The 26,026-nt window shown below is 35.6% G+C and overlaps 3 protein-coding genes across 12 annotated transcripts; 1 reads left to right on the top strand and 2 right to left on the bottom strand.

The window, feature by feature from the left end:
• The first annotated feature begins 2,020 nt into the window (after positions 1–2,020).
• On the top strand, positions 2,021–5,763 carry LOC125219028 (ruBisCO large subunit-binding protein subunit beta, chloroplastic). The gene is made up of 14 exons (XM_048120873.1): positions 2,021–2,171; positions 2,614–2,852; positions 2,938–3,063; positions 3,247–3,384; positions 3,457–3,552; positions 3,665–3,907; positions 3,998–4,232; positions 4,349–4,518; positions 4,604–4,681; positions 4,760–4,831; positions 4,924–5,028; positions 5,110–5,202; positions 5,283–5,375; positions 5,483–5,763. The coding sequence occupies exons 2-14, from the start codon at positions 2,625–2,627 to the stop codon at positions 5,618–5,620; spliced, it is 1,815 nt and encodes a 604-aa protein (XP_047976830.1). The 5' UTR covers positions 2,021–2,171; positions 2,614–2,624; the 3' UTR covers positions 5,621–5,763.
• A 131-nt stretch (positions 5,764–5,894) lies between these two features.
• Positions 5,895–7,938, bottom strand: LOC125219034. Of its 10 annotated transcripts, none has more exons than XR_007176068.1 (5): positions 7,611–7,938; positions 7,175–7,294; positions 6,931–7,092; positions 6,493–6,864; positions 5,895–6,367 (listed from the first exon to the last, which is right to left on the bottom strand). XR_007176068.1 is itself a non-coding variant. In XM_048120887.1 (3 exons), the coding sequence occupies exons 2-3, from the start codon at positions 6,807–6,809 to the stop codon at positions 6,307–6,309; spliced, it is 378 nt and encodes a 125-aa protein (XP_047976844.1). In that variant the 5' UTR covers positions 6,810–6,896; positions 7,175–7,299; the 3' UTR covers positions 5,895–6,306. The 10 variants fall into 10 exon arrangements, 2 of the variants coding, with proteins under 2 accessions (XP_047976844.1, XP_047976851.1); XR_007176069.1 differs by having other exon boundaries at positions 6,493–6,851; XR_007176065.1 differs by having other exon boundaries at positions 6,493–6,848; positions 7,611–7,936.
• Positions 7,939–8,306: 368 nt separating this feature from the next.
• Positions 8,307–13,166, bottom strand: LOC125202054 (lysine--tRNA ligase, chloroplastic/mitochondrial). Its single transcript, XM_048100372.1, has 14 exons — positions 12,892–13,166; positions 12,324–12,542; positions 11,752–11,863; positions 11,212–11,320; positions 10,772–10,829; positions 10,613–10,681; positions 10,321–10,428; positions 9,953–10,045; positions 9,696–9,800; positions 9,417–9,620; positions 9,214–9,308; positions 8,936–9,026; positions 8,646–8,813; positions 8,307–8,554 (listed from the first exon to the last, which is right to left on the bottom strand). Exons 1-14 carry the CDS (start codon positions 13,117–13,119, stop codon positions 8,459–8,461), a joined length of 1,755 nt encoding a protein of 584 aa, XP_047956329.1. The 5' UTR covers positions 13,120–13,166; the 3' UTR covers positions 8,307–8,458.
• Between the last annotated feature and the right edge of the window lie 12,860 nt (positions 13,167–26,026).

Raw genomic sequence — 26,026 nt, 5'->3', positions numbered from 1 at the left:
ATCCTCGTTCACGAATCTCTGAATTCCAGCTTCTCGAACCCCCATTCCCTGCGTTTTCCCCAAATTTCACCGAATTAGGTTTTCAATTAACGCGAATTGAACATTCAGATCATCAATTGATTCAATTCAGTTGCTGATTCAACTTCTCGAATACCGCCATTTCCTCGACGGCGTCGAAAACGCCGATTCCTTCAGCTTCAACGGTGAAGGATCGAAGCGCGCTCGTGAAAGCTCTCTCCACCTATCCGGAATATCTAAGAAACAAAGCTTCCGATGAGAAATCAGCGAAATGACGAAGAATTTCGAAGGATTGATCTGGTTGAGAGAGAAGAATGATGATTGGATCACCGCATCGACTCTCTGGGTGGCCACATTCTTCATCCCTAATTAAAACATAAAATTACTATTCTGCCCTTTCATATTAAATTAATCTAAAAATATTTATTGTGTGGCAAAATCTGGACCACTCATTTAATAAAAATGAGTGGCTGATATTGCATCTCATTTTTCAATTAGCCTAAATAATCTCAATTGATCACAATATATATATATATATATATATATATATAGGGATGTATTCAAATCCTTTTCATATCTTTTGTCCTTTTTCCTTCTTAATCCTAGCCCCACGATTTTGTCATCTGACGGTTAGATTAATGCCACGTGTCATTTAATAATGCACATTTTCATTCTAATAATGCACAGCGGCTAATAATGCAACATTATAGACTAATAATGCACATTTTCATTCTAATAATGCACAACGGCTAATAATGCAACATTATAGACTAATAATGCATTGATCACAACCATCCAATTCAAGGATCCAAGGGCTGAGATTAAGAAGGAAATAGGACACTTAGGGTGCAAAGGAGCCTAACGCACCCCTATATATATATATATATATATATGCGTTATACTTATATATCTATATACTATTTGAAATTAAATTATATATTGTATTAATGCTTGTCTATTTACATGTTTTGAAACCAATTGTTTTATATAAATATGTACTCCCTCTGTCTCATTAAATATGCAACATTTGAGAATTGACACATGTTTTTATGTAGTGTTGTTTTGTGAGTTAATGAAGAGAGAGTAAAGTAAGAGAAATGAAAAAGTAGAGATAGAGATGTTTCCATTTTAAGAAACGTTTCATTTTTAATGGGACAAACTAAAAAGGAAAACATTTCATTTCTAATGGGACAGAAGGAGTATTTAATTATATACTCGTAGTTGATTTATGAAAACTAGATTTAAATACAGAAACGCAGAACAATATCATGCGTAGGACATTTTTAGGTCATGGTTAGTGTATATTTAGGTCATACTAACCAAGTAAGACCTAAAATGATCTTAAAATGACATTAAACTCAAATCTTAAAACATGACCTAAAACTGCTTAATTATGACCTTTCGTGTTTTTGGTTAATTATTGACCATTAAATCATCCAATCTTAGGACTAAAATTTGAGCTGCATTTCTGGATTTAAACATATACTTATTTTGATCATCTCCCTTCGTATATATATATAACTGCTATAGTAATACGATTCGACCAGTGGTTGAACCAGTCTGACTAATTGAACCGTGAACCGATAGCTTTACTAGTTCACTTATCAGGTGCACTTATCGGTCCAATTTTGAAAACATCAGTTAAAATCCGTTCTCTCTCTTTGAGGGAGTAACAAATTCAGCTTTTTTATGACTTGCATTTTGCAAAGTGACCCTTCCAAAATTAAAGATTTGATTTTTTCAACAACATTTTATCTGAAAATTGCTCTTTTTTGTCTTTATTGAACAAGAAATGAATGCTATTAATGGAATTCCGATAATTAGGGGAAATGATAAATAATTATAAGCTGTTAACGATGTTGGTAGATTACAGTTTAAAATTTTTAATGTTATTTGAAGCTCGAGAAATTTCTGAGGGAGAGGTTCTAGATTGTTCCTCTGCGATAGAGTCACAATCGGACGGCTGATATCAACTGGAAACTTCAAGAATTAAACTCACCCCTTGATTTCCACACACTTCACTCACTCACCCACTCCTACTAAAAACCTAATCGACTAGCGTTTGCTTCTGGATAAACCCTCTCTCCTCATCTGCTGCCCTCTTCAAAGTTCAACCTAGCTTCTATCATCTTCAATCTTCTTTCAATTTTTCGGTGAGCTGCTTCACTAATACTCCGCTTCTCTCTTTCAATTTGTTTTTTTTTTCTGGATTAATGCTTATTTTCTATGTCAAGTTGTGGTCTTCCTATGTTTGCTTCTATGTTTATTGCTGTTGTATTGCTCATCTCCTTATAGATTAGGAGTTCATGCTTGGCCATTTATTGTATTGCTTTCCATCTGATGATATAATTTGGAATTATGTAGTTTGCTCTTTTGTAAAGATGCCATTTTTGTCAAACCCAATTTCTATTGGCCGATAGTATTTATTTCAAGGTTGTATTTTTTGTGTAGCTGGGAAGCCATGTTATGTTTGAAACTGTAACTTCATTTGCTTGTAATCTCAGCTCTATCTAAGATTTGGAATCTGTTTGCAATTTATATGTGATAGCGTCTACTTTCTTGATTACTGATTTCAGCTCTTTGTTTCTGGTGTAGGTGAGAAGTAAATGGCTGGCCTTTCCTCAGTCGGTTCATTGGCTGCTCCCGGCAGCAGGGTTCTTGATGATAAGATCGCAGTTTCATCCAGCAGGTTGTCATCTCTTGCTTCCATATCCGCTAGTTCGCTTGGGAGGAGAAAGAATGTGGCCCTCCGCAAATCACGCCCTTCTCAGATAACAGCTGCTGCGAAGGACTTGTACTTCAACAACGATGGCTCAGCCATCAAGAGGCTTCAGGTGCGTATTTGGCACCCTCTGATTTCTGCTAAGAAGTTGTTATCCACCTAATATGATTATTGAAGGTTACTTCGATTGGTGTCAGGTTGGTGTTAACAAACTTGCGGATCTAGTTGGTGTCACCCTTGGACCCAAGGGAAGGAATGTCGTGCTTGAAAGCAAGTATGGTGCACCAAAAATTGTCAACGATGGAGTTACAGTGGCTCGAGAGGTATAATTTAGTCAAAATGAATTTTTATAATTTCATGCATTTCGTGTGATCAATGATAAGATTATTCCTTAAGCTAAGTATTTGTATAGCTGATATCATAGAACATGTTTTCAATTTGGTTGTCTTCTCACGGATTCATGATAAATAACTTTTACATCTGCAACTTCATTGATTTCAATATAGGTTGAGTTGGAGGATCCAGTTGAGAACATAGGAGCTAAATTGGTAAGACAAGCAGCTGCTAAGACAAACGACCTGGCTGGGGATGGGACAACAACATCTGTTGTTCTTGCACAAGGGCTTATTACCGAAGGTGTCAAGGTATGTGGACCTTGGGGATGATGTCTTATTACATCAAAATGTTTGTATCTTATGGATTCACCTTGTTTGCAGGTAGTCGCTGCTGGAGCAAACCCTGTCCTTATTACTAGGGGAATTGAAAAGACTACCAAGGCATTGGTTGCTGAACTGCAAGCAATATCTAAAGAGGTAACCTTTTCAATCTTGGCGTTTAACAAGATGCGCATGTATGAGCTTTCTGTGATGCATATGTTGATTATTATGCAATGCTATGATGGAGTAACCAGTGTGATATTTGCAGGTTGAAGATAGTGAACTAGCAGATGTTGCTGCTGTAAGTGCGGGAAACAACTATGAAGTGGGGAATATGATAGCTGAGGCCTTGAGCAAAGTTGGTAGGAAAGGTGTTGTTACTCTTGAAGAGGGACGAAGTGCAGACAACAATCTTTACGTTGTTGAAGGAATGCAGTTTGACCGTGGCTACATCTCTCCCTACTTTGTAACTGACAGCGAGAAAATGACTATTGAGTATGAGAATTGCAAGGTAACCATTTGTTTATTTATAACTAAAGATCCAATACATGTAGTAGGTGTAATAAATTATTATTTCTAACAAGTGGATTTGCTCTTACAGTTGTTGCTTGTTGACAAGAAAATAACAAATGCAAGGGATCTCATTAATGTCCTGGAGGATGCCATTAGAGGCAGTTATCCTGTGTTGATAATTGCTGAAGATATTGAGCAAGAAGCTCTAGGAACTCTTGTTGTGAACAAGCTCAGGGGGGCGCTCAAAGTTGCCGCTCTTAAAGCTCCAGGATTTGGGGAGAGAAAGAGTCAGTATCTTGATGACATTGCTACTTTGACCGGAGGTAAGTTTTTTTTGTTAAACTTCCTTTGCTGATATTTTGGAAACGAGTTGCTTTGCACTTTTTTCTTGTTTTATCTTGTAAATCTGTTACCTAGAGGAATTTTCCTTTGTATACAGGAACTGTGATCAGGGAGGAAGTCGGGCTAACCTTAGACAAGGCTGGCAAGGAAGTTTTGGGTCATGCTGCCAAGGTGGTGTTGTCTAAGGATTCCACTACAATAGTTGGGGATGGTAGCACTCAAGACGCTATAAACAAACGTGTCTCTCAAATTAAAAACCTCATTGAGGTATGTAACCTTCACATTATTTTTGCATCAGCATATCAAATTTAGTCTGTATGTTGTTCTAAAGCTATGTATCACTGTTGAGTAGGCGGCTGATCAAGATTACGAGAAGGAGAAGCTAAATGAGAGAATCGCAAAGCTATCAGGAGGGGTTGCTGTGATTCAGGTAATTTTAGTTTTTTTTTTTTTTAACTGTATGTTATTATTCTTATAATTTTCTAAAGCATAAATCTGCTTTCTGAAGGTTGGAGCACAAACTGAAACAGAGCTGAAAGAGAAGAAGCTTAGAGTAGAAGATGCTCTCAATGCCACTAAGGCAAGCTGTGATTTCTAGCTATGTAAAGGCCATATTCTTCAGTTTCCGGATGATGCTAAGATGTTTAAATGAAATTCTTACTTGCTGCACAGGCTGCTGTTGAGGAAGGAATCGTTGTTGGGGGTGGATGCACGCTATTGAGGCTTGCATCCAAAGTAGACGCAATCAAGGATACTCTTGATAATGTCGAGGAAAAGGTAGTGTCTTCCTTAATATCCATCCCTTGATATATTAATGGTTGAGAGTTTCTTAATTGCACTTGTCCTCAATCGTTCCAGGTTGGAGCAGATATTGTGAAAAGAGCTTTGAGTTATCCATTGAAATTGATAGCCAAGAATGCTGGTGTTAATGGAAGTGTTGTTAGTGAAAAGGTGAGTGGATACTTTACCATTTGCATAAATTGTTATGAAGAGTTCATTCCTCTAAGAATAAATTGGGTGTATGTGTTTAGGTGTTGTCAAGTGACAACCCAAAATACGGATACAATGCTGCGACCGGACAGTATGAAGATCTCATGGCTGCAGGAATTATTGACCCGACTAAGGTAGGTAGTAGTAGATAAGGTTTCATTTAAATGAAGGGAAACCATTTAATAGGAATGTTGTTCTCTTCCTTGCAGTCTCTAATTCTTGGTTGTTTTGTTGAGCCTAGGTGGTGAGGTGTTGCTTAGAGCACGCATCTTCGGTGGCAAAGACGTTCTTGATGTCGGACTGCGTAGTGGTGGAGATCAAGGAGCCTGAGCCAGTTGTGGCAGGAACCCCAATGGACAACTCAGGGTATGGTTACTAAGCGAATCGATGAAAAGAGAGATGGTGTTGAAGCTCCGAAGTGGTTGGCTGGCGGATTTAGATTAGATCGTGAGTTTTGGAGTGATGACACTACCAATTTAGGTTGGATAATTATTCAATGTTCAATAAATTATTTCTTCTGTTTCCAAATTAGCAATGAATAATCTTGTATTGAATGTAATCTTGTAAGTTCAAGTGGAATGAAATTGGCCAAAATTTTAAATATAATTTTCTTTATCAGAGGCATTCAAGCCTCTAATGTAGAGTCTTTCATCAATGAGAATGCTATCAACTCCATTAAATCAATGTTCGGATTCAACAAGAAATGACTGAGATTAAAAGGTGCAGCAACTAAAACTAGTAGAAATGTCTACTTTTACACTTTGTTTCAATGCTCTATATCACTTCTGAGTTTGCAATGATACAAATTGTATACAAGCATAGTAAATTGAATGTAACAACAATGCTCTAAGGGAGTTTGCTGAAGCCACTGATGTAGGATTTCATCTTTGTTACAAAGAATTGATGATGTACAATCCGCAGACAGATTGGCTGGATTAGAAGCGGATATCAGCAGTCGAATAACGCAAAAATGAAGCCAATGAAACAGATTGATCACCTCTGCTCTATTTAAGAGCCGTAACATCCCACTGTGTATAGTCAAGTCAGAGACAGGTAGCAGCAGTCTCAGAGAATGACACAGAGACAACGGCTGCTTTCATCTTCGTTATCAGTATCTCCAGACTCACTGTGAAGACAAGTTGAAATCAAGCAGCAAATTCTCACAGAAATGAAAATACAGTCTTTAAAACATCAAGTAGCAGATTTTGGTGCTAAATTTAAAAACTTAATACAAAAAGCGGGATCAATCACCTTGATTCAAATTCCCTGATCTCAGCAAGTTCCTTCCCCAGGTGGTCCATCCACTGCACTTTTTTCTTCCCAACTTCTCTGGTGGAGTTGGGACGAAGACAGGACTTCCGTACGCAGCTTTTTACCACAGCAGCTTCACGCTTCACTTCAACACACTGTTCTTCCTTAGCATAAACTGTCGAAGGAGCGACATGTGGAGCACTTTCCAGTTTCAATGGCTTTGAAGTGTAGAGATGAGCAGCAGAGGGCTTGCAGAAGCACATCAATGAACAGTGGATCTTGCAGAACAATACCCTCATGAAAATGGTTTCCTTCATCGTCGTCTCATCTTGATTATTTTGCCTTCAAGATTCAACCTTCTCCATACACAGTCTATAATTCAAGAACCGCAGTTTTTCAAGAATCTAATGCAAAAAAAAAAACACAATTAACACTTACCAGAAAGTCAGACAGAAGCATAAATCAAGATTCATATGACAATCCAAATGCGTGTCCGGCCCTCTTTTAGGAACACGAACGAAGTTTAAAGAGAACAAAAGAGGAGGAATGCTTAGGCAGAGAGTCCAGCTATAAAGATACACCAATATGTAAGGCACCTAACTGCCCAACATTCCATTACGTGTTATTTTTTAACCGCAAACAGTGTCTGAAAATCCAAATTATAGTACAAGCATATTCTTACCAAACCTTGAGCAATTAACGGTTCCTTTCTTTTTCAACCAACACATGGCATTCTTTTTCCACAGCAAAACATCTGATCCTCTCAAATCAAAGAGTTTCTTATTGGATGTCTCTTGCCAATCTTTGCTGCCACAAGAGCTCAAGTAAGTTTTAGATATGGAAAGTAGGCCTAAATTGACATTACATAATCCAATAATAAGCTCAACCAACTTTAGAAGAAACCTCTTTTCTTAATATTAAACATATGTTGGGCACCAAATGGTATATATTCTGGATTACAAAGGGGTGTTTCTTACCCAAAACCAGCATTAAATAAACAAGGATTAGCCTTTTGTCACAACCAAAGTCAGGATATGCTTTAGGATGAGAGAACTAGAAACCCTTTTAATGATTAGGAATCAAATGCTTCCAGATTTGTGATTAAGCTGTTATCTTACCTAAGATGCCAAACTAAGCAATCCATTTCTCTCTCCAGATGTCAATCCCTTTTTGCCTTTCATATCAGGTGCAAAATCTTCCCTTTTGAGCTTTATGTAAAGTGATTTTTTTTCACTGATTTGTAGTGTCCCACACTGTTTCCTCCCTAGAGAGAGAGTGAGATACAATGGACACTAGCATGAATCTAGGCAATTATGCCTTACGTGGGAACATTTTTTTAGTAGAGTGTACTGGTTTTGTTGTTGTGAAGGTGGGATATGATTTTAAGAATTGAAGTTTCAATGAAATGATGAGGCATGAGGAAATGGTGGAAGTGGTGGGGATGAGAAGCATGAAATGTGGCTAAGAGCCACTTGATTATTAAAGCCAATTGATTTTAATTGAAATGAAAAAAGATTTCATTTTGGAAGGGGGCAAGGCTCCTTTCTCCCTACCCCTCTGTCTTTCCTTAGGACTACAACTTTCATAGCTAAAGATAAAATCTTTGTTGTGTTACTAATAATATATATTGATGCTTAAGAATCGGAAGGAACCGCCAAATAATTACGAATTTCCCCCAACATTTGGTATGATTTTGTAAGACTTCACATTTTGGAGATCCGTTTTGATGTTCTTGATATTTCATCAAAATTTTCCAATATTTAAGGTTACGAAAAAAAGAAATTCCCAAATTGTGTACACTGCGCATCAGTACATAAATCAATACTTGCTTGCATTTATAAATATGTACTACCATCTTTCAATAATCAGATTGCGCTACCAAAAAAATTGTGTATATTTGAATGATGAACACGAGTAGAAGAATTTGTAGTAATGGCCGAAAGCTACAAGTAGAGATCTCTCTATTTTAGGCTTGGGGAGTCTTGAGAACAGGAAATGCAATGACATCGCGTATGCTGGGAGAGTTCGTCAGCAGCATCACGAGCCTATCAATGCCGATGCCCTGAAAAAAAAAACATAATGCCATCAACATGGAGTTGCATATTTTCATGTTCACCGCTTCTCTCTTTTCCTAATTATGTAAGAAAGCGTACCATTCCAGACGCAGGAGGCATCCCATACTCTAGCGCTGTTAAAAAGTCTTCGTCAAGATTCACATCATATGCATCGTCATCGTCATCAACTTTCTTGCTTTTATCTTCTGAAACCAAAGCTGCATTCTTTTTCTTATGCCGCCTCACTTGGTCCTCCAACCTCTCTCGCTGCAAATAATTTTAAGATCCAAACCTCAAACTATAACTATAATAATAACAATAAGACTGATAATCTTGGAGATAAAAAAAAATCTCTCATATCAACACGTTTCACAACTCTACTAGTGTACCTGGTCCAAAGGGTCAGTCAATTCAGAGAAGGCATTGGCCATCTCTCGACCACATACAAAGAGCTCAAATCTCTCTGTCAAGCCTGCATGTCTGAAAGTCATATCAAGAGTAAGTACTCAATACGTTTGTATACACAGATAACTTCTCAAAGAGAAATACTGCCAAACCGAAATATCAACCAATGCGTCATCATGTACAGCCAATAACACTTGCAGAAATTTCTCCATACAACAATTAAATAGAATAAAAAATATTTGGGCCGCGTAAGCCTAAGCACCTTCTATGTGGTTTGGCCAGTGGCGATACTTCAAGGGGGTAGTCCAACACAAAAGTCGGTTGCAATAACTTTGGTTCCACCACCAACTCAAATACCTGCAAAGCAGAAAGAGTTTGTGTTCGGTTTAAAATAGAGCCTTTCTCGTAACTATTGTAGGAGTTAATAATATTTATTTTGCCAACTAACAGATGATTATGATTAACCTCATTCAGCACATGACCAACAGATGGACATGCTTCTATTGAGCTTTTGTTCTGATTATCACCACCAGCATTAAGCATCTGCAGAGCAACTTCTTTGGCAGTAGTAAGGTCCTCAAACTTCGTGAAATCAATGTCGGTTGCTTCTTTCACAAGATTGTGCATCGTTTCCCTCCTCCAAGGTCTTTCCAATGATATCTCTACACCCTGCATCCAAATTCAAGACTCATTTTATAACAAAGAGGATAATGAAAAGATATAACCAACAATACGCCCGTTTACCTGATAATCAATAATAAGTTTCCCATTAACTGCAAGAGCAGAACGTGTTACAATTTCCTCCGCCATATTCATCATGCTTTCATAGTCTGTATATGCTTCATACATCTAAACGTCATCCAAAACTACAACAAATTATGTATATGGACTAGGAATCTCGACAATACTAATTATAATTAAAACATAAGGCCTGTGAACTGTCGGTCATCCAGATAGTTGTTTCCTCCAGAAAATACAGAAGCAATTTTGAGAATAATTACCTCAATTGTGGTGAATTCAGGATTATGACGAGTTGAAAGGCCTTCATTTCGGAAAATCCTTCCTATTTCATATACTTTTTCAAATCCACCAACCTGTTGATGTCAATCCAAGATCACTATGACATGCTGATTGACTATGTTTTGATGACTAATAAGAAGAAACAAGCAATAGGGACGAAATCAAGAATTGGATACACTAGGTGACAGTCTGAACCATCACATCAGGAATACGTTATCATGATTGAAAGTTGATACTAAGCTTTTATTCAATTGACAAGCACAAGTAAAGAAGCATTGCTTGCAGCATATATCAAACGATCCCATAAGGAGGGGGATTTCACACATAGTAGTTAAAAAACAAACCTCACCAGCATTCTCTTCAAATGAAGCTCCGTTGCAATTCGTAGATAAAGATCCTGTCCAAGAGAGTTATGGTATGTAATGAAGGGCCTAGCTTCAGCACCACCAGCTGCACCCTATACATGAAATCAGCAAATATCAAAATGTAGATTATAAGTACTTGAGTGGAATATAATTAGTGATGTGCTAAACCAGTTTTTACTTCTCACCCAAACTCTCTTGGAAGAAAATAAAAAATGAAATAAAAAGCTTTTAGGAAGAAATATGTATGTGACTGACTATTGCATAAATTCTTAATACCTGAAGAACTGGAGTTTCAACTTCAATAAAACCAGCAGATTCTACTGTCTTCCGTATTTCTGATATTATCTACTCGGAGAAGAAAAGGTTAGCACCTCATCAGGTGGAATTAAAAAGCATGCACAAGGGAATCAAGTAGAGAGAATAGAAGGAAAGAACCTTAGCTCTTTTCCTAAATACATCAGCTACCTCAGGATTGGCAATCATATCGACATACCTGCAAGAAAAGAAATCAGGAGGGAGTGACCATAAGCAAGAGCTCAGTAGCAACAACTGGAGCTGGAGATATGGAGCTTGTTACAACACCTAAAATTTAGGCTATAAAAGTAAGAGGTAATAGATGTAGAACAATAAATACAAGGGTTAGTTACCAGAAATTTATGTACTATTTGTATACTTTGTAATTACGAATTACCTCACACATGGCAGAAAAAACACATCATGGCATAAAGGAAAATATTTTGTCCGAATACCCAAACAGAATAATTACGAAAAACCCTAAACTACCGTGGTATGTGTATGAACAAAAATCATGGATATATTAAGCACAAACTATAAGGCATTTGCATGGGCAACGGGAAAGAAAGAGATAGTTTTACCTTTGGCGATAGCGCTTATCTATGTCGGTCAGGCCATGATATTTGTCAGGCAAAGGAAGCAAAGATTTTGTAAGGATTGAGAATGAGGTCACACAGACAGATAACTCTCCTGCCAAAAGTAAGATGAAATTAGCTATTATGGATGAACGAGTTGATGAGATCACAAAAGTTCTCCTTTTAAAAACTGAAATCCCTCTGAGTGGGTTTTCTGCAGGCATCATATATCTCCATCAGGTTCAGTTGAAGCACTTGTTCATGTTTAAGTAGATGAGGCAATCAAGTAAAGGGGCAAAAACTTCTAAGTGATGATATCTTCTTAGTCAACTCATACTAGCCTATACATTATACAGACTCGTGCATTTGGCCATAGGCATGATAAGTTAGAAACAAATGTTCTGGCTCCTTGACATATTCGGGGTAGTTTTGACTCTATCTGTCTATCAGATAACTTCCAAAGTCTGATCTTGAATTTTCAATTAAAAGCTTGGACCATGTACTTCTACAAGACAAAATAGAACAGTGGCACTACGGAAAACATACCTTTTTCAGTGCGCTTAATTGAACCTTCTGCCCCCAAAATATCACCTATATCAACTAACGTCTTCAGATGTTCGAACTGGTCACTTAGTAGCCTTTCCTTCTCACAGTAGAGCTATATGCCAAAAGAAACTTATTTACAACTCATTAAGAAAGTTCAACACACTAACCAATGAATCACCTCATACAAAGCAACTTGAACATAAGATGATAAAGAAATGAGAGCTAACATAATTTATATCAAACATCAGTAAAGCATAAGCAATATTTCAGACTTATGGTTTCAGTGAAAATTGCTTATAAGCAAGGCTCCAATTGGTTATCCAAGCATATTATTCGACATATGACCAAGAAACTATATTCAGGCAAAGGGATGATAATTAAAGGAAAATATAATAGAACCCTTCAAATTTTCAGCATTTTGAACATAATATTCCACAAGCAGCTATCTTATATTATATCTCCCTTAATATACTGCAGGGTAGAATTTTCATTATGATGAAATCATGTCTATACGCATTAGATATGGGTTAACTAGCGAACTATGCATTCTTAGTACCAGACTTTGTGCCTACCTGGATTGTTCCTGAGTCATCCCTCAAAGTTAAAAATGCAAGCTTTCCAAAAGCTCTACGGGCTACAATTCTTCCAGCAATAGATACGCGATCACTTTCACAGGCTGCCTCCTCGCCATTTCCCAAATCTTTGTAAATCTCTTGGAGCTGATTTGCAGCATGAGTACGCTGCCAAGTATAAGCATATGCATCTAAGCCCTTGCTTCTTAGCTCTTCCACCTATAGATATATTAAAAAATAACAGCTCTTTATGATAAAGATAGACAAAGAAATATCATCCAAACCAACACATTCATAAAACTTCCTTCACCTTCGTTTTATCCATTCATTTCATTTGCAGCAAAGCAATTCATTCCACATTCAAGTGCCAATTCGAGTAAAATATAGTAATCAATATGGGCCATAGCGTACCAGAAAAGAGCCATGATCAAAATTAAAAGCAATGTTCATTTAACCCAACCACAAAGTAATCAACCTAACATTTTCAATTTTTAATCAATAAACACAAACCTATCCGAATGAACTGCATTACTATTGACTACATATCGGAAATTCAAAGAAAAAAGACCTTTTTAATCCGAATTTCCCGAATTGCCTCTCTGTCGGAGGTACTGGTTTGAGAAGAAGGCCTGCGGTTGCGAGCACCAGCGACGGCAGGCGAAGAAGAAGGAGAAGCGCAGCGGGTGGTGGAAAAGGATCGAGTGTTCCTAAAAATGAAGTGAGTTTTGTTGAGTTTGGGAAAGGCGGCGAAGTGGAGCAGCTGCTTTAGTCTCATTGGGTGCAGGGCGCCCTCCATTTTCTATGCTTCACCTTCCACAGCGCTTTGTTATCTAAAATGCCTTCTTATTTTCTCTTCCCTTTACATAAATCTCTTCACTATCTACTCAACCAAATTCTACTGTAATTCTTTTATTTTATTCGTTTTATTTTATTCACTTACGAATAAATAAATTACTAGCATTTTTCCTTAACAGTATTAGAAGCGGTGACTTTCTCCGTAGTTCATCTCAAGGCTACGTCAGACCCATCTCAGAGTTTATCTCTCTACAATGAGAGTCCATCCCATGGCCTATTTCAGAGCCCATCTCATTTCTACATCATCATTATTTTTAATATTTCACTTTTAATTGTTTGTGTATTTAAAAGACAAATTTCATTTAAAAACAAAATAAAACATAAATAAACATCCTATATTAAAAATATAATAATAAGATAAAGATAGAAAACATAAAAAACAACGGTAGCACAACCTCAGACGCACTCAGGTTTCGGCTCGTCCTCCCCGACACGACTCATTAACCCTATGAATTTGGGGCAACCCTTCAGTTGCAGATATATTTCCCAGTACTTGAACCCTCTCGCATGGCCATCATAGAAATCGTGAAATTTAGGACACTCATACACCATGCGTTTCCAATGCTTGCGTAGATCATCGGGCTAGTGTTTCGGGGCCACTGCTGGCTTTACTTGTTCGTATCTTTTCGTGATACGCCCCAGAAATCGCCCTCGCAATTGTTGGCTACAATCGGAGCTTCAGAGAGATTTATGTCCAACAATGAGTAAGAGCAATCGACTCCTCTATGGAGTAGGTACTCCTCGTCCGCCCGGCCTCAGACGCCCCCCGACTGTCTCCTTCTTCTTCCCCTTCATGTCGGGCACCTCGTTGCTGAAGTTCATATCACCGTGAGAATTAATAAAATTGAAATCGGAATGGAAAGGGATGAATGTGAATTGATGGGGAATGAGGTATATATAGTGGATTAAAAATTGAATTAAATTTTAAAAAAATTAAAGAAAGGGGATATCGGCTCCATCATCGGCCCGAGCCCCCCGCAATGGAGGCCCATAACAGGGCCGATGCAGCGGCTCTAAAACGGAGGCGATGGGGCATGGAAGCGATGAGGCGATGGGGCATGGAGGCGATGAGGCGAAGGCGATGCAGCGACTCTCCACAATGGTGACCTTTGAGGGCCTATGTGGTGGCCGATCGCTCGGCCCTTGCGATCGGTCATTGCTAATGCTTTAAAAGAGAATCTAAAAATAAATACTATTATTTTATTTCACAATATAAATATGGATCCTTATAAACCTTTAATAATATTTTTACCTAGGTTATGTTAAAATGCTTATAGTACTTCAATCCAAAACTAAGAGTAATCCTATATCATTAGATCTAAAAATAAGTGAATGAAAGACTAAAGCTCATGGATTTTAATAAATAGTAAATAAAATATCAATAAAAGAGAAAAATCGTCAATCTATCATAATATGATATTTTTCGTGGTTTTTCTTATTCAACATAGTGTATTAAATATATCAACACAATGATATAGATATTTCAACATATGAAGATGAAAACTTCAACACAGTTATATTGATATTGTACATGCAATAGATTGAAACTTTTTGATGCATTTATTGATATAGAATCTGCTTATGAACATATATGAAAATTTAAATAAAAATTATAAAATTTCATCATCCAATCATCGTTGGAACATATGCAATTGAGATCTCGTCCGAATCTTTATAAAATCATCGTTGGAACATATGAAAAAATAATTTAAATCGATAGAGTTACAAAAATTTAAAATTATAAGATGATTTTGAGGAGAGAGAAGGTGGTTAATGTTAATTAACGAATTGACATTAATGCTCTTTAAGTTTATTTGATAATTTTTAAATTGATAATATAATTAATTTGGCATTATTTAAACTACTAGATTTTCTAATCTAATGACTAAGAATTGGTCTTAGTTTAGAATTGATAATTAGTTAACAATTGATCATAACCCTTCTTACATATATTGAGTTACGTGATTTAATAATTAAAAAATGTATAGTACATGAATTTTTTAATATTTTGTTGACTGTATATTTATATATATAAAAGGGAAGTTTTGAAAAAAATTATAATATTGATAATTTTGCAATCACATAGCAAGATTTCAAAGGTCATATGTGACATTTATTACTACCTCCGTCCATCAAAATTTGTCTCACTTTGACCCGGCACAAGTTTTAAAAAATGTAATGGAAAGTGAGTTGCAAAAGTTAGTGGATTGTGGGTCTTACTTTTATATATTAGTTTTATAATAAAATGTGAGTAGGAATGAGTTAGTGGAATATGAGGTTCACTACCAAAAATGGTAAAAGTGAAATGAGACAAATTTTGGTGGACGGACGGAAATGGATAAATGGGACAAATTTTGGTTTGTTAATAAATATTCTTCATCTTTTATGTTTCTTCTAATTCTTCCTTTACTCGTATGTGGTTAGTTAGTTCTAACTTCTAATGAGTACTTCCGATTATAAATCGATAACAATACATCCCCTAAGTCCAGGTCATTGCATTCTTCAATTCATCAAATGCTTGTTGTGTCTCCTTTTACCACACAAACTTAAGAAGTTTAGTAACATTCTCCGGAGGTCGAACAAGTGGCCCATAACCTTTCACGAATTTCTTGTAGTAGTCAGTTAGCTTAAAAAGAATCTTCACTTAGCTTGATAGATAACATTGTAAATTTAGTAATTTACACGTTACTTGAGGCATTCTTTTTTTGGCAGTCGTTTTGAAAAAATGATAGTGAAAAATAGTTAAAGTGGAGAAAATTATACTAAATAGTAAATCAACAACTTCAATCTCATCAACTCTCTTGCAACAGTAAAAAAAACATCGGGTAGATGGGATGCTAATCTGCAACATGTTCTGATCATAAATAAACAAAACAAAATTAGATCATTATAAAAAGAAGACATAAATATATGACATACAAATAATAAAGTTCAATCAAACTTCACCTTTTCTAGTCTTGCTTGAAGTTGAACCGGAAGCGTCAACTGGAATCCTAGCACCCATAGGAACGACATACGACCAACTAAGTCTTTCGAGATCTTGCAATAACCTCTATAACCCCACTTACGGCCCCGTGAATTTTGACAAATATAATATTTGACTCTGCCCTCACGTCCATAACCAACATGGGTTATGACATGAAATGACACGTCCTTCGACGTAGGTGTAGCTTTCAAAATATTCTAACAATTAAAAAATTTACAAATTAATAATGTTTATTTAAAGAATTTATCCATTAATAAACAAAAGATTAAAATGTAGAAAAGAAAAAGTAATTCATAGCGCATTATGATATTTCTTGGATTCCTTTATGAGCACAATAGAATCAGTCACTGGTTGTTTACAAAACATTTGTTTAGTATCTTTATGGGTTTTTATGTGTGCAAAGCCTTTTAACCCAAAAATTTTCATCTTATACCAAAAGTCAACAATTAAAAAAATTAAATATAAAGAGTTTTTTATTTTAAAAAAAAAACATATAATGTAAATTTGCTTACATATTTTATTTTACGTTCGCCTATCTTCACAACACCATCCCAGTTATCATCACAAGTTTCATATTTTAAATGTAATGGGCCTTCCATCCATCGATAAATGTTTTGGGGCTAATCCATGTTTCTTGACATAATCAAATGTTGTTTTCATATAACCCCCAAACCCTTTTGAGGGGATATCAAATGGATCTGAAACTCCAACACATAAAGGACGCTTGAAACGATACAAATGGTCCATGAACTCCTGAACTGAACCAAGACAATAATGTTTCATATACACGACCTCTTCTTCATACATCGTCGCCGTGACAACATATGCATAAAACGTGCCTGACAACAAACAAGGAAAAACATCAACTTTTTATAAACATTAAAGCAATAATTATAGTAAAATAAGAATATCTTTACCTAATCTGCTCTCTTCACTAAAGTGTCTTCTCTGCCCCCTCTTTCCTCAAAAACCTCATACCATTTGCTTCTTCAACCTATGACAACTTTTGTTCTCAAGGCGCATAGCCGATTTGAGAATTCTAGATTTGGTAACAAAGAGTATATGAATCAAAAGTGTTTTCCACTCAATTCTGTCTCAACATTCACCGGAGTGGCCCATAGTTATTCACGAATTTCTTGTAGTAGTTGATTAGCTTAAAAACTCTTCACTTGCTTATTAGGAACATTGAGAATTTAGTAAATACTACTCCCTCCGTCCTAGAGAAGTTGGCATACTTTGAAAATGGCACGGGATTTTAGGAGATTTTGTTTTGTGTGTTAAATGGAGAGAGAAAATATAATTTTTATATTCATGTGAGAGAGAACTTTTTCCAAAAAGGGAAATGTGACATCTTTTGTGGGACAAACTAAAAAGGAAAGTGTGCCAACTTCTCTGGGACGGAGGGAGTAGTACTCTTTATCTGCAAAGCCCTCAACGAATTTGGTAAAATAAATAATTTAGCTACAAAGCCTGAAAAAGAAAACACATTCTGCAAAGAAAACTCCTCTTCCAGCAAGTTTAAGAAAGTTTCAAGAATCATGTCCACTGATTAGTAAATACTCTATGTTAGTAAATATTCTTTATCTAATAAGCTAGTTTCAAAGTCCTTAAAAAGAAAACTCCTACAAACTTGCTAAGGCACATAAAAAATATCCTCAGATTCATCTTAATTTAAAGAATGATCCATTCTTCAAAGATGTTTACATTTTTGCATTTTTTTTTGCATATAATGTTTTTATTAATAAAATTTTAATAATATATGTACATTGTGGTTTGCTCCTAGTCTGAGACCAAAGAAAAAGAAGTGAAGTTTAAAGATTCTTTATTTTCACTATGAGCATTCCTTAATATCAATAAGTTCATTTTTCCTTGTTTGTTGTTAGACTTAGTGTTATCTATTTGTTGTCATCGCGGATGTATGGAGAATAGGTTGCGAATAGGGTATCTACATGCCTTGTTCAGTTCAAGAGTTTATTGACTTTTCATTCTTTCAGACATTCTAAATGTGTTGCAACTTCGGATCCATTTAGTGTCCCTTGAAAGGGTTTACATGTAATTACATAAACTGAATTAAATATGTTAAGAAACATGATATATCCTCAGAATTAGTTTATGCGCGAGTTTGTTATCCATCTTCTTTAAGATATGAACCTTGTAATGGTAATTGAGATGGCATCGTGGAGGTGTGCAGACGTCAAGTGAAAAAAGCGGGTAAAATTTACATTACATGCATTTTTATAAAAAAAAAATGTTGACTTTTGGTACAATGTAAAAATATTTAGATTAAAGACTATAAGTCTGGAAAACCATGATAATGTAAACCGATGTTGCATAAATAAATGGGAACCTTCTGTGTTTTGATCACATATATGTTTGATGTAGTGAGGTATGAATATCTTTTTTTCTACATTTCAAGCTCCAATTTATTAATTGATAAAGTCTTATCGAAACATTATTAATACTCCCTCTGTTCCACTTTAGCAGTCCCGATTTTCCATTTGTCTGTCCCACACATTAGGAGTCCCAGTTGGAATCTTCCATAAATAATAATAGGCCCCTACATTCTATAACTTCATGCTACTCACATTTTATTATAAAAATAATACTCCTTCTGTCCCTAGGTAATTGGGGCATTTCTTTTGGACACGGAAATTAAGAAATTGAGGTGTTAAAGGTTAAAGTGGAAAGAATAAAGTAAGATAAACAATAAAGGAAGAGAGATGAAGAGAGAATAAAGTACTCCCTCCGTCCCATAATAGATGACACACTTGGAAATGACACAAGATTTTAGGAGATGTTGTTTTGTGTGTTAGGTGGAGAGAGAGAATAGTATATTTATATTAATGTGAGAATGAGCTTTTTCCAAAAAAGGAAATGTGACATCTTTTGTGGGACAAACTAAAAAGGAAAGTGTGACATCTATTATGGGACGGAGGGAGTATGAAAGAAGATAGAGTTTTTACCAAAACAAGAAATAACTCAACTATCTTGAGACAACTAAAAAAGGAATACAACTCAATTAACTTGGGATGGAGGGAGTGTATAAAAATGAGACCAACATTCCACTATCTATTTCACTAACTTTTTCTTTACATTTCTTAAAACTCGCGTACAACTCAACTGGGATTGCTAAAGTGGGATGGAGTATAAATTTCTTAATTGTTAGGATATTTTTAAAGTAGTACTTGCATCAGATGTGCCACTTCATGTTGTAACCCATCCAGTGTTGGATGTGAAAGTGTCACTTTATGCCAAAACCTTTGTTGGTTATGGACGTATCGACGAAGACAAATATTGTCACAAACACATACGGTTGGAACAGGAGGTTAAAAAGGTTAATGCAGGATCTCGAGATATTTAATTGACCGTGTGTTTGTTCTTATAGATACTAGGAAAAAAATGTGTATGTGTATGTGTATGTCAAATATATTTGTCTTGATTTGTATAATGATCTAACTTTGTTTTGTAGTTTAGCAAAACTTGTGACCTTGTCAAAGTTGTGAAGGTTGTACTTGCACTAATGTCTATGACTCTTATTACAGAGAATCGATAGTTGATGAGATGGAAGTTGACGTTGTTATTTATATATAGACGTCCATATATTATCCCGCTTGATAATTAATCTATATATGCACTATAGGGGGTATTCGGTTTGCAAGATTGTATACGAGATTAAATTTATAGTGTGTTTGGTTTATGAGATTCAACCCCACAACTCAATCCTAGATGGATATTCATGGGATAATTAGTCATAGCTGACCCTCTATGACTAAAATAATCTCACAACTCAATCTTAGATTGTATCTTAGTATTATTTTATCTTGGAAGCCAAACACCACCTATGTTGTCGGGATTGATATGTAATGTTAGGTCAAATTTTGGGTTAGCTTGGACAATATGTTCCAATTGATATATAATGTTGGGACAAATTTTAGGTTGTTTGCAGTATAAATTGACTCTACGCACTAATATTCGATATGTTGTCCAAAGTATATATTATATTAGAACCAAGTTTTAGGTTGCTAGGAGTGTGCATGTTTCAAGTTAATTTTGTTTTGTTACAACAAAAAAGATTAGCTTTGTAAAGAAAGTCATCAACTTATTTTCGTAAAACATTTAACAATTTAGTGTTTTTTTAAAAAATATGATTCCTTTTCCAATGAGGATTTGTTATTTAGGTGTGTAAATACCTATATAGTTGACTGGATTTTTATTCAATTCTAAAGTTCAAGGATTATGTGACCAGCTACACTTCCAAGATTTCTCAAAACACACACATCGTATCATCGATTTTAGTTAGGGGAATATTCAGTAAATGGAGAGGTGTATTATAGAATTGCATGTAAGGAAATTTATTGAGAAACAATTTGCATAAAAAATCTATATATAACGTTTTTGTCTAAAAGTTGGCGACGATTTTCTCTAAATGTATGATTATGGAAATTAACTTCTCTAAATGGAATGATTTTTTTATGCTCTCAAATTTTTGGAATCACTCGCATGTGAGACAAAAATCTTTCGCGCCACAGTTAAACACAATATATGTGAGACGCAAAAACAAGTTATATTGTGTACGGGGAGATTAGTTTACAGGTTTTAAGATATAGATATATTTCATTTAAATCATAGCTTTTTATTGACTTCTAGTATATTCCATAAAAAATAAATTGAGCAACATAGGTTTTTAATTTGATACATTTTCAAAAAGAGTAGTGATTTAGAGACATAATGTCTCCAAGCCATAAGGGTATTATGTCACTTTGCCATAATCCAAATTATAATATGGACTAATATAGCCTTATTTTGAATTAAATAATAACTGAATAAATGAATATATATCAATTAATCATAAAAGGAAAGATAATTCATATCAAATTAATATCTTTTATCTAAATATACATCAATCAAATTATTATCAAAAGTCAAACTCATATCAACTTACACTCTTTTACCTTAAATAAAGGTTAATTCATTATATTAAATTATATTTAAATAAAGTAATATTACATGATTGAAGTTTATGTACACTTCCTAAACAAAAAATAAAGAATAATTCAAAATTTAACATTATTGGAGTAATTAAAATTTCAAAATTTATGTACACTTCCTAAATAAAAAGTAAAATTAAAGTCAATACTTTTGTTTGAAGATTTGAGTATATATTTACTTAGATTTGATATGTTGAGGGAAAAGTTTTGAGCGACTGTGAGCGCCACTCTTCCGTCAAATTACCTCACCTTCCGTCAATACTGTTCCACTACAGTTATTTTATTCAATCGAGAAACTCAATCTTCATTTTTCTTCACAATCTATCTCCACCATTCTTCTACAAAATTGAAGATTTTATCCTTCCATTCCATAATTAGCAGAAATATAACATAGTTGTCTTACAAATCTCACCAAATCTCCAAGTTCAGGCTACTATTCCATTGAAATCCAAATTCAAAAGATGCAAAATATGGCAAATAGACAAACTTTCACTGAATCACAATTCCTATCACTCATCTTTCTATTTGAATTCCAATTTTTCTTATTAATTCTTAAACCACAGTTCATCAAGAGAAAGCGAGAGAGGTAGCAGTAGAAGGTTGTCGTTAAAAAAAAAAGTACTCCAGGAAACATAATATGGAGATATGGAGGAAGTGTGCTAAAGGGTTAAAATAGAAAAGCTTAAAATTCACATAGCATCCACAATGTTGAAGAAAATTAAAGGAAAGGTACACAATGATTGGAAATTCATAATAAGAATGACAAAGCAAATGATTAAGTGAGAAAAAAGAAAAAGGGAAAAGGAAAAAAAGAAAAGAATGAGATCTGGAGCATTAATTTTGTAAAGAGAAATGGTAGAGATGATAGAGAAATAATGAAGTTGAGTCTGAATAAAAAGGTGGGTGACGGATGATGAGAGGTTAATGTGCTGGAGGGAGAAATCACGATCCCTATATTTGCTTAAATCAAGCCTTCCATAAATATACACACAATTTTTCTAAGTTATTAATTCTTAAATACAAATAAATGTTTTATATGCATTAGGGTAGTATGGTATATGTATAAAACATAAATTTAAATAAAAATATAAAATAATCTAAAATGACTATTTTAACCTCTTTATGGCATTATGGCTTGGAGACTTTATGTCTCTAAAACATTTTCCTTTCAAAAATTGAGCATAAATTTTTTTATGTTACACTAGTAAATTCTTTTTATGTTACTGATCTGAAATCGGGTGTCCTAAAGAAGAATCGAAGAACCGGATTTGAGGAAATATCATTTTAAAAAGGAGAGGATGATGTGAATCTGGGAAGTGTCAAACCAAGATAATGAAAAGTGAAGGTGATGAGCCAAATCGGAGTTGTGGTATGTTTCAAACGTCAATATGCCTATCAATTTGAACTCCAAATGATCTTCTAAGACTATCATTATTTTCATCGTCGAAAGAGTTTCGCGTGAGTACCTTGCACGCCTCAATTGGAGTCCGGATAAGAAAGTTATGGTCGTTTTATAAAAGTCGCGCAGTCCACAAAGAAATGCGCAGTCGAGTGATTTTCCGACCAGACAACGCCCGACTGGGCGTTTTAGTTGTGAGTTCATTTTATTGTCCAGAAAGTTCGTGCGGGCGGGCGTCGGGCGCCTAGCCAAACACCCCCTTCTATTTTTTTCTCATTTTTCACTCCTAGTATAAATAGACATGTTAGGGTTTTCCATACCAACTTTGAACTCATTTGTAAACAAACAAAGTCTCAACATTAAGCATCCTTCGTCTTTATCGAAGATTTATCAAAGTATTGTACTTAATCTGTGGTCGAGTTTAGATTATTTGTTAAGGTATGCTTCTAGTTCTTGTATTCCTAGTTGGTGGAGTCTTTAGGTTGTTGTTTGTGGAAATAGTCATTGAGTTTTCTTTCATGATCGTTAACCTAAATCATAACATTTATCATCTTTTTCATCTTTTCATTTTTTATTGTTCTTTTTCTTGGTTGGATTGTTTGGTATTTTTGCAAGAACAAGTCCGGAGCAACATATGTTTCTCGACTCCCTAAAATTACCAATAGTGAAGAAGGTTACGTAGTACCTTCTCTCTCAGCTTTTTAATATGATTTGTGTTTTCACTTTATGTTATTTTTATCTTTTGTGGTTGTCTTATTTACTTTCTTATCTTTCTTTGTTTATTACTGTATTTTATTCTATTTTATTCTCAGCTTTTTAATATGCTTGTCTTATTTAGTTTCTTATCTTTCCTTGTCTTATTACCAATAGTGAAGAAGGTCACGTAGTTTCTTATCTTTCTTTTTTTTCACTCCCTAAAAAATTGAATATGGACAACTATTTTGCAGAATCTTAACTTATTTTTGCAGTTATATTTTCTCCTTGAGAAAGGTTCAAAAGTAATAATTCTGCCCCAAAATATGAATCCACAACTTGTTAGTTTGAAATAAATAGATATTAATCATATAGTAAGACATAGTTTAGTTGGGGATTTTATTGAGTTTCACCTTTATTTGTTTGAAATTGAATAATTATATACACAAACACAATCACAAGGGGTTGGGTTGGGTGGGGTTGGGTAGGGTAACAAATGTGGCAGATAATGCGGGAATATATTTTTTAAATATTAGGTTTAATTCACACGATAGTTTTTTAGTATAGTTATCTTTTGTCTTGGCATGTTCTAATGTGAATCTTATATATTGAAAACTCATGAATTTGCCCCGGACTTATTCTTGTAAATAAACCCAACAAATAAACTAGATAAACCAAGAAATGGAACAAGAAAAATGGATAAAAGGATAGAGGATGGATTAGTGTTATGATTTAGGTGAAGAACAAGAAAGAAATCTCAAAGGCACTTTCACATACAAACACCTAATGGCTCCACAAACTAGCAACACAAGAACTAGCAAGCATACCTTTACAATCAACTTTAGCCCGGCAAAAGATCGTATGCAACCCGAAGGAATTTGATAAGTCTTCAAAAGATGAAGAAGAGCTCTCAAATATGGAGAAATTGTCTCTTACAAATATTCAAAAGCTAATGACAAAAACCCTAGACATGGGTATTTATACTAGAGGTTAAAAGTGCAAAACAAAAGAGGAAAAATGAACAAAATTCGAAAATAGCACAAAACGCCCGGGTCGGGCGTTTTTCTTCTCCAGGCCGGGCAAATTCTCTGTGGTCGGGCGTTTTGCTTGTTGGACTGCGCGGCTTTTGTAAAACGACCATAACTTCCTCGTCCGGGCTCCGATTGAGGCGTGTAAGGTACTCACGCGAAGCTATTTTGACGATGAAGACAATGGTGGTCTTAGAAAAGAATTTGGACACCATCTTAATAGGAAAATTCTGATTTGAGTCAGACCTCCGCATCCGGCTTGGCTCCTTGCCATATCTCCACCTTCTTTTCGGACCCCAATCAACCCATGACCCTCAATGTCGTTGCATCCTATGATTGTGAATATCCGGATTCACATCATCCTCTCCTTCTTTGTGAAAGGATTTGTCCTCAAATCCGGTTCTTCGATTATTCTCTAGAACACCCGGATTCACATCATCCCCTCCTTCTTTTGAAGAATTTGTCCTCAAATCCCGATCAAGTATACCTTGGATAAGGAGCGGTGCAACTTGGCCTTGTTCACATGAGTTCATTACCGGTAAGAAGTTACTCGGTGCCTCCTCAACTCGGGGTTCACATTCCAAACCTTTCAATTTCTGCATCACAAAGTCATCAAAGATGAAAGACAAATCGAAAGAGTTAGTGAGATAAGTGTCGCTCTTCTCACCAAGGGCAAAAAGGATAGGGTGATTTAGAGCCCTCCCATGGGTGATCTTAGAATCTAACAAGCAACCTTTTTTTCTCACATGCTTGTGGTTTTTCTCTCTTAAAAGCTTTGATTCACACTCACCCCCACTACTCTCTCTTGGCTTTTGCATCTCACATTTTTGCCTTTTCTCACACTTTATATTTTCTTCTCTCTCTTGATCATTCCTTAAAGGCTCATTTACTTTTGCAATATCATTTGGCTTCATTTTCATGCTCAAGACTTGAAGGGCTTTTAATGGCTCACACTCGTCCTCGGCTTCCACCATGCTAGACATACCATCATTGAAAGTTGGGTGTGCATCTTCCTCATGTAAGGCCATGGACTCTTTTTCATCCTCACATTTCTCTTCATCATCATCGGCAACAAAATCCATCATATGCTTTATACGCTCTTTAACAATATAGTTAACATTGTCACACTCACTTTGAATCAAACTTTTTGAATGAGGGAAATTGGATGACAACCACGACGAAACTTTCGTGTGATAGCTAGGATGAGATCGGTCCACCTTCTTTGGTGGGATGCTTCTTCGGCTTATGTCATCACCATAATTTCGAGGGCTTGAGCTCTCCCTTGATTTACTTGAGACTTCATCCCCCATTAACCACTCATGCACTTTATGATGACCATGATCCCTCATCCTCCGAGAGTGAGACTCTCCATGGAACTTTGGTACTCGCTCCCTTCTACTCCCTCTATCAAGTCCATCATTGTGATACCTTGACTTGTAGTCACTCCTATCATGTCTCTCTCGGTCACTAGGTGCTATGGAATGGTTATGCCTAACTCGATCTCTTATGAGGGATATATTCTCATGGTATGCCGTAAATCCTCCTTGCATAGCATTCACAATGCCCCGCACCTCGTGCATCTCCTTCATGATTGAGGAGAACATCTCTTTGAGAGTACCATCGGATGATGAGACGACTTCCTTTATAGGCGAGTTATGCCTAGAGTTCACCATTTCAAGTACCTACAAAACAAATTGGACAAGACTAGGGACAAGTCCCTTTTTGTTAGTATCACAAACAACACACACACCCGA

This window comes from Salvia hispanica, chromosome 1, assembly GCF_023119035.1.
Source record: "Salvia hispanica cultivar TCC Black 2014 chromosome 1, UniMelb_Shisp_WGS_1.0, whole genome shotgun sequence".
Lineage (NCBI taxonomy): Eukaryota > Viridiplantae > Streptophyta > Magnoliopsida > Lamiales > Lamiaceae > Salvia > Salvia hispanica.
The sequence above is the reverse complement of the archived record's forward strand: the minus strand, read 5'-3'. Positions and strand labels throughout refer to the sequence as shown.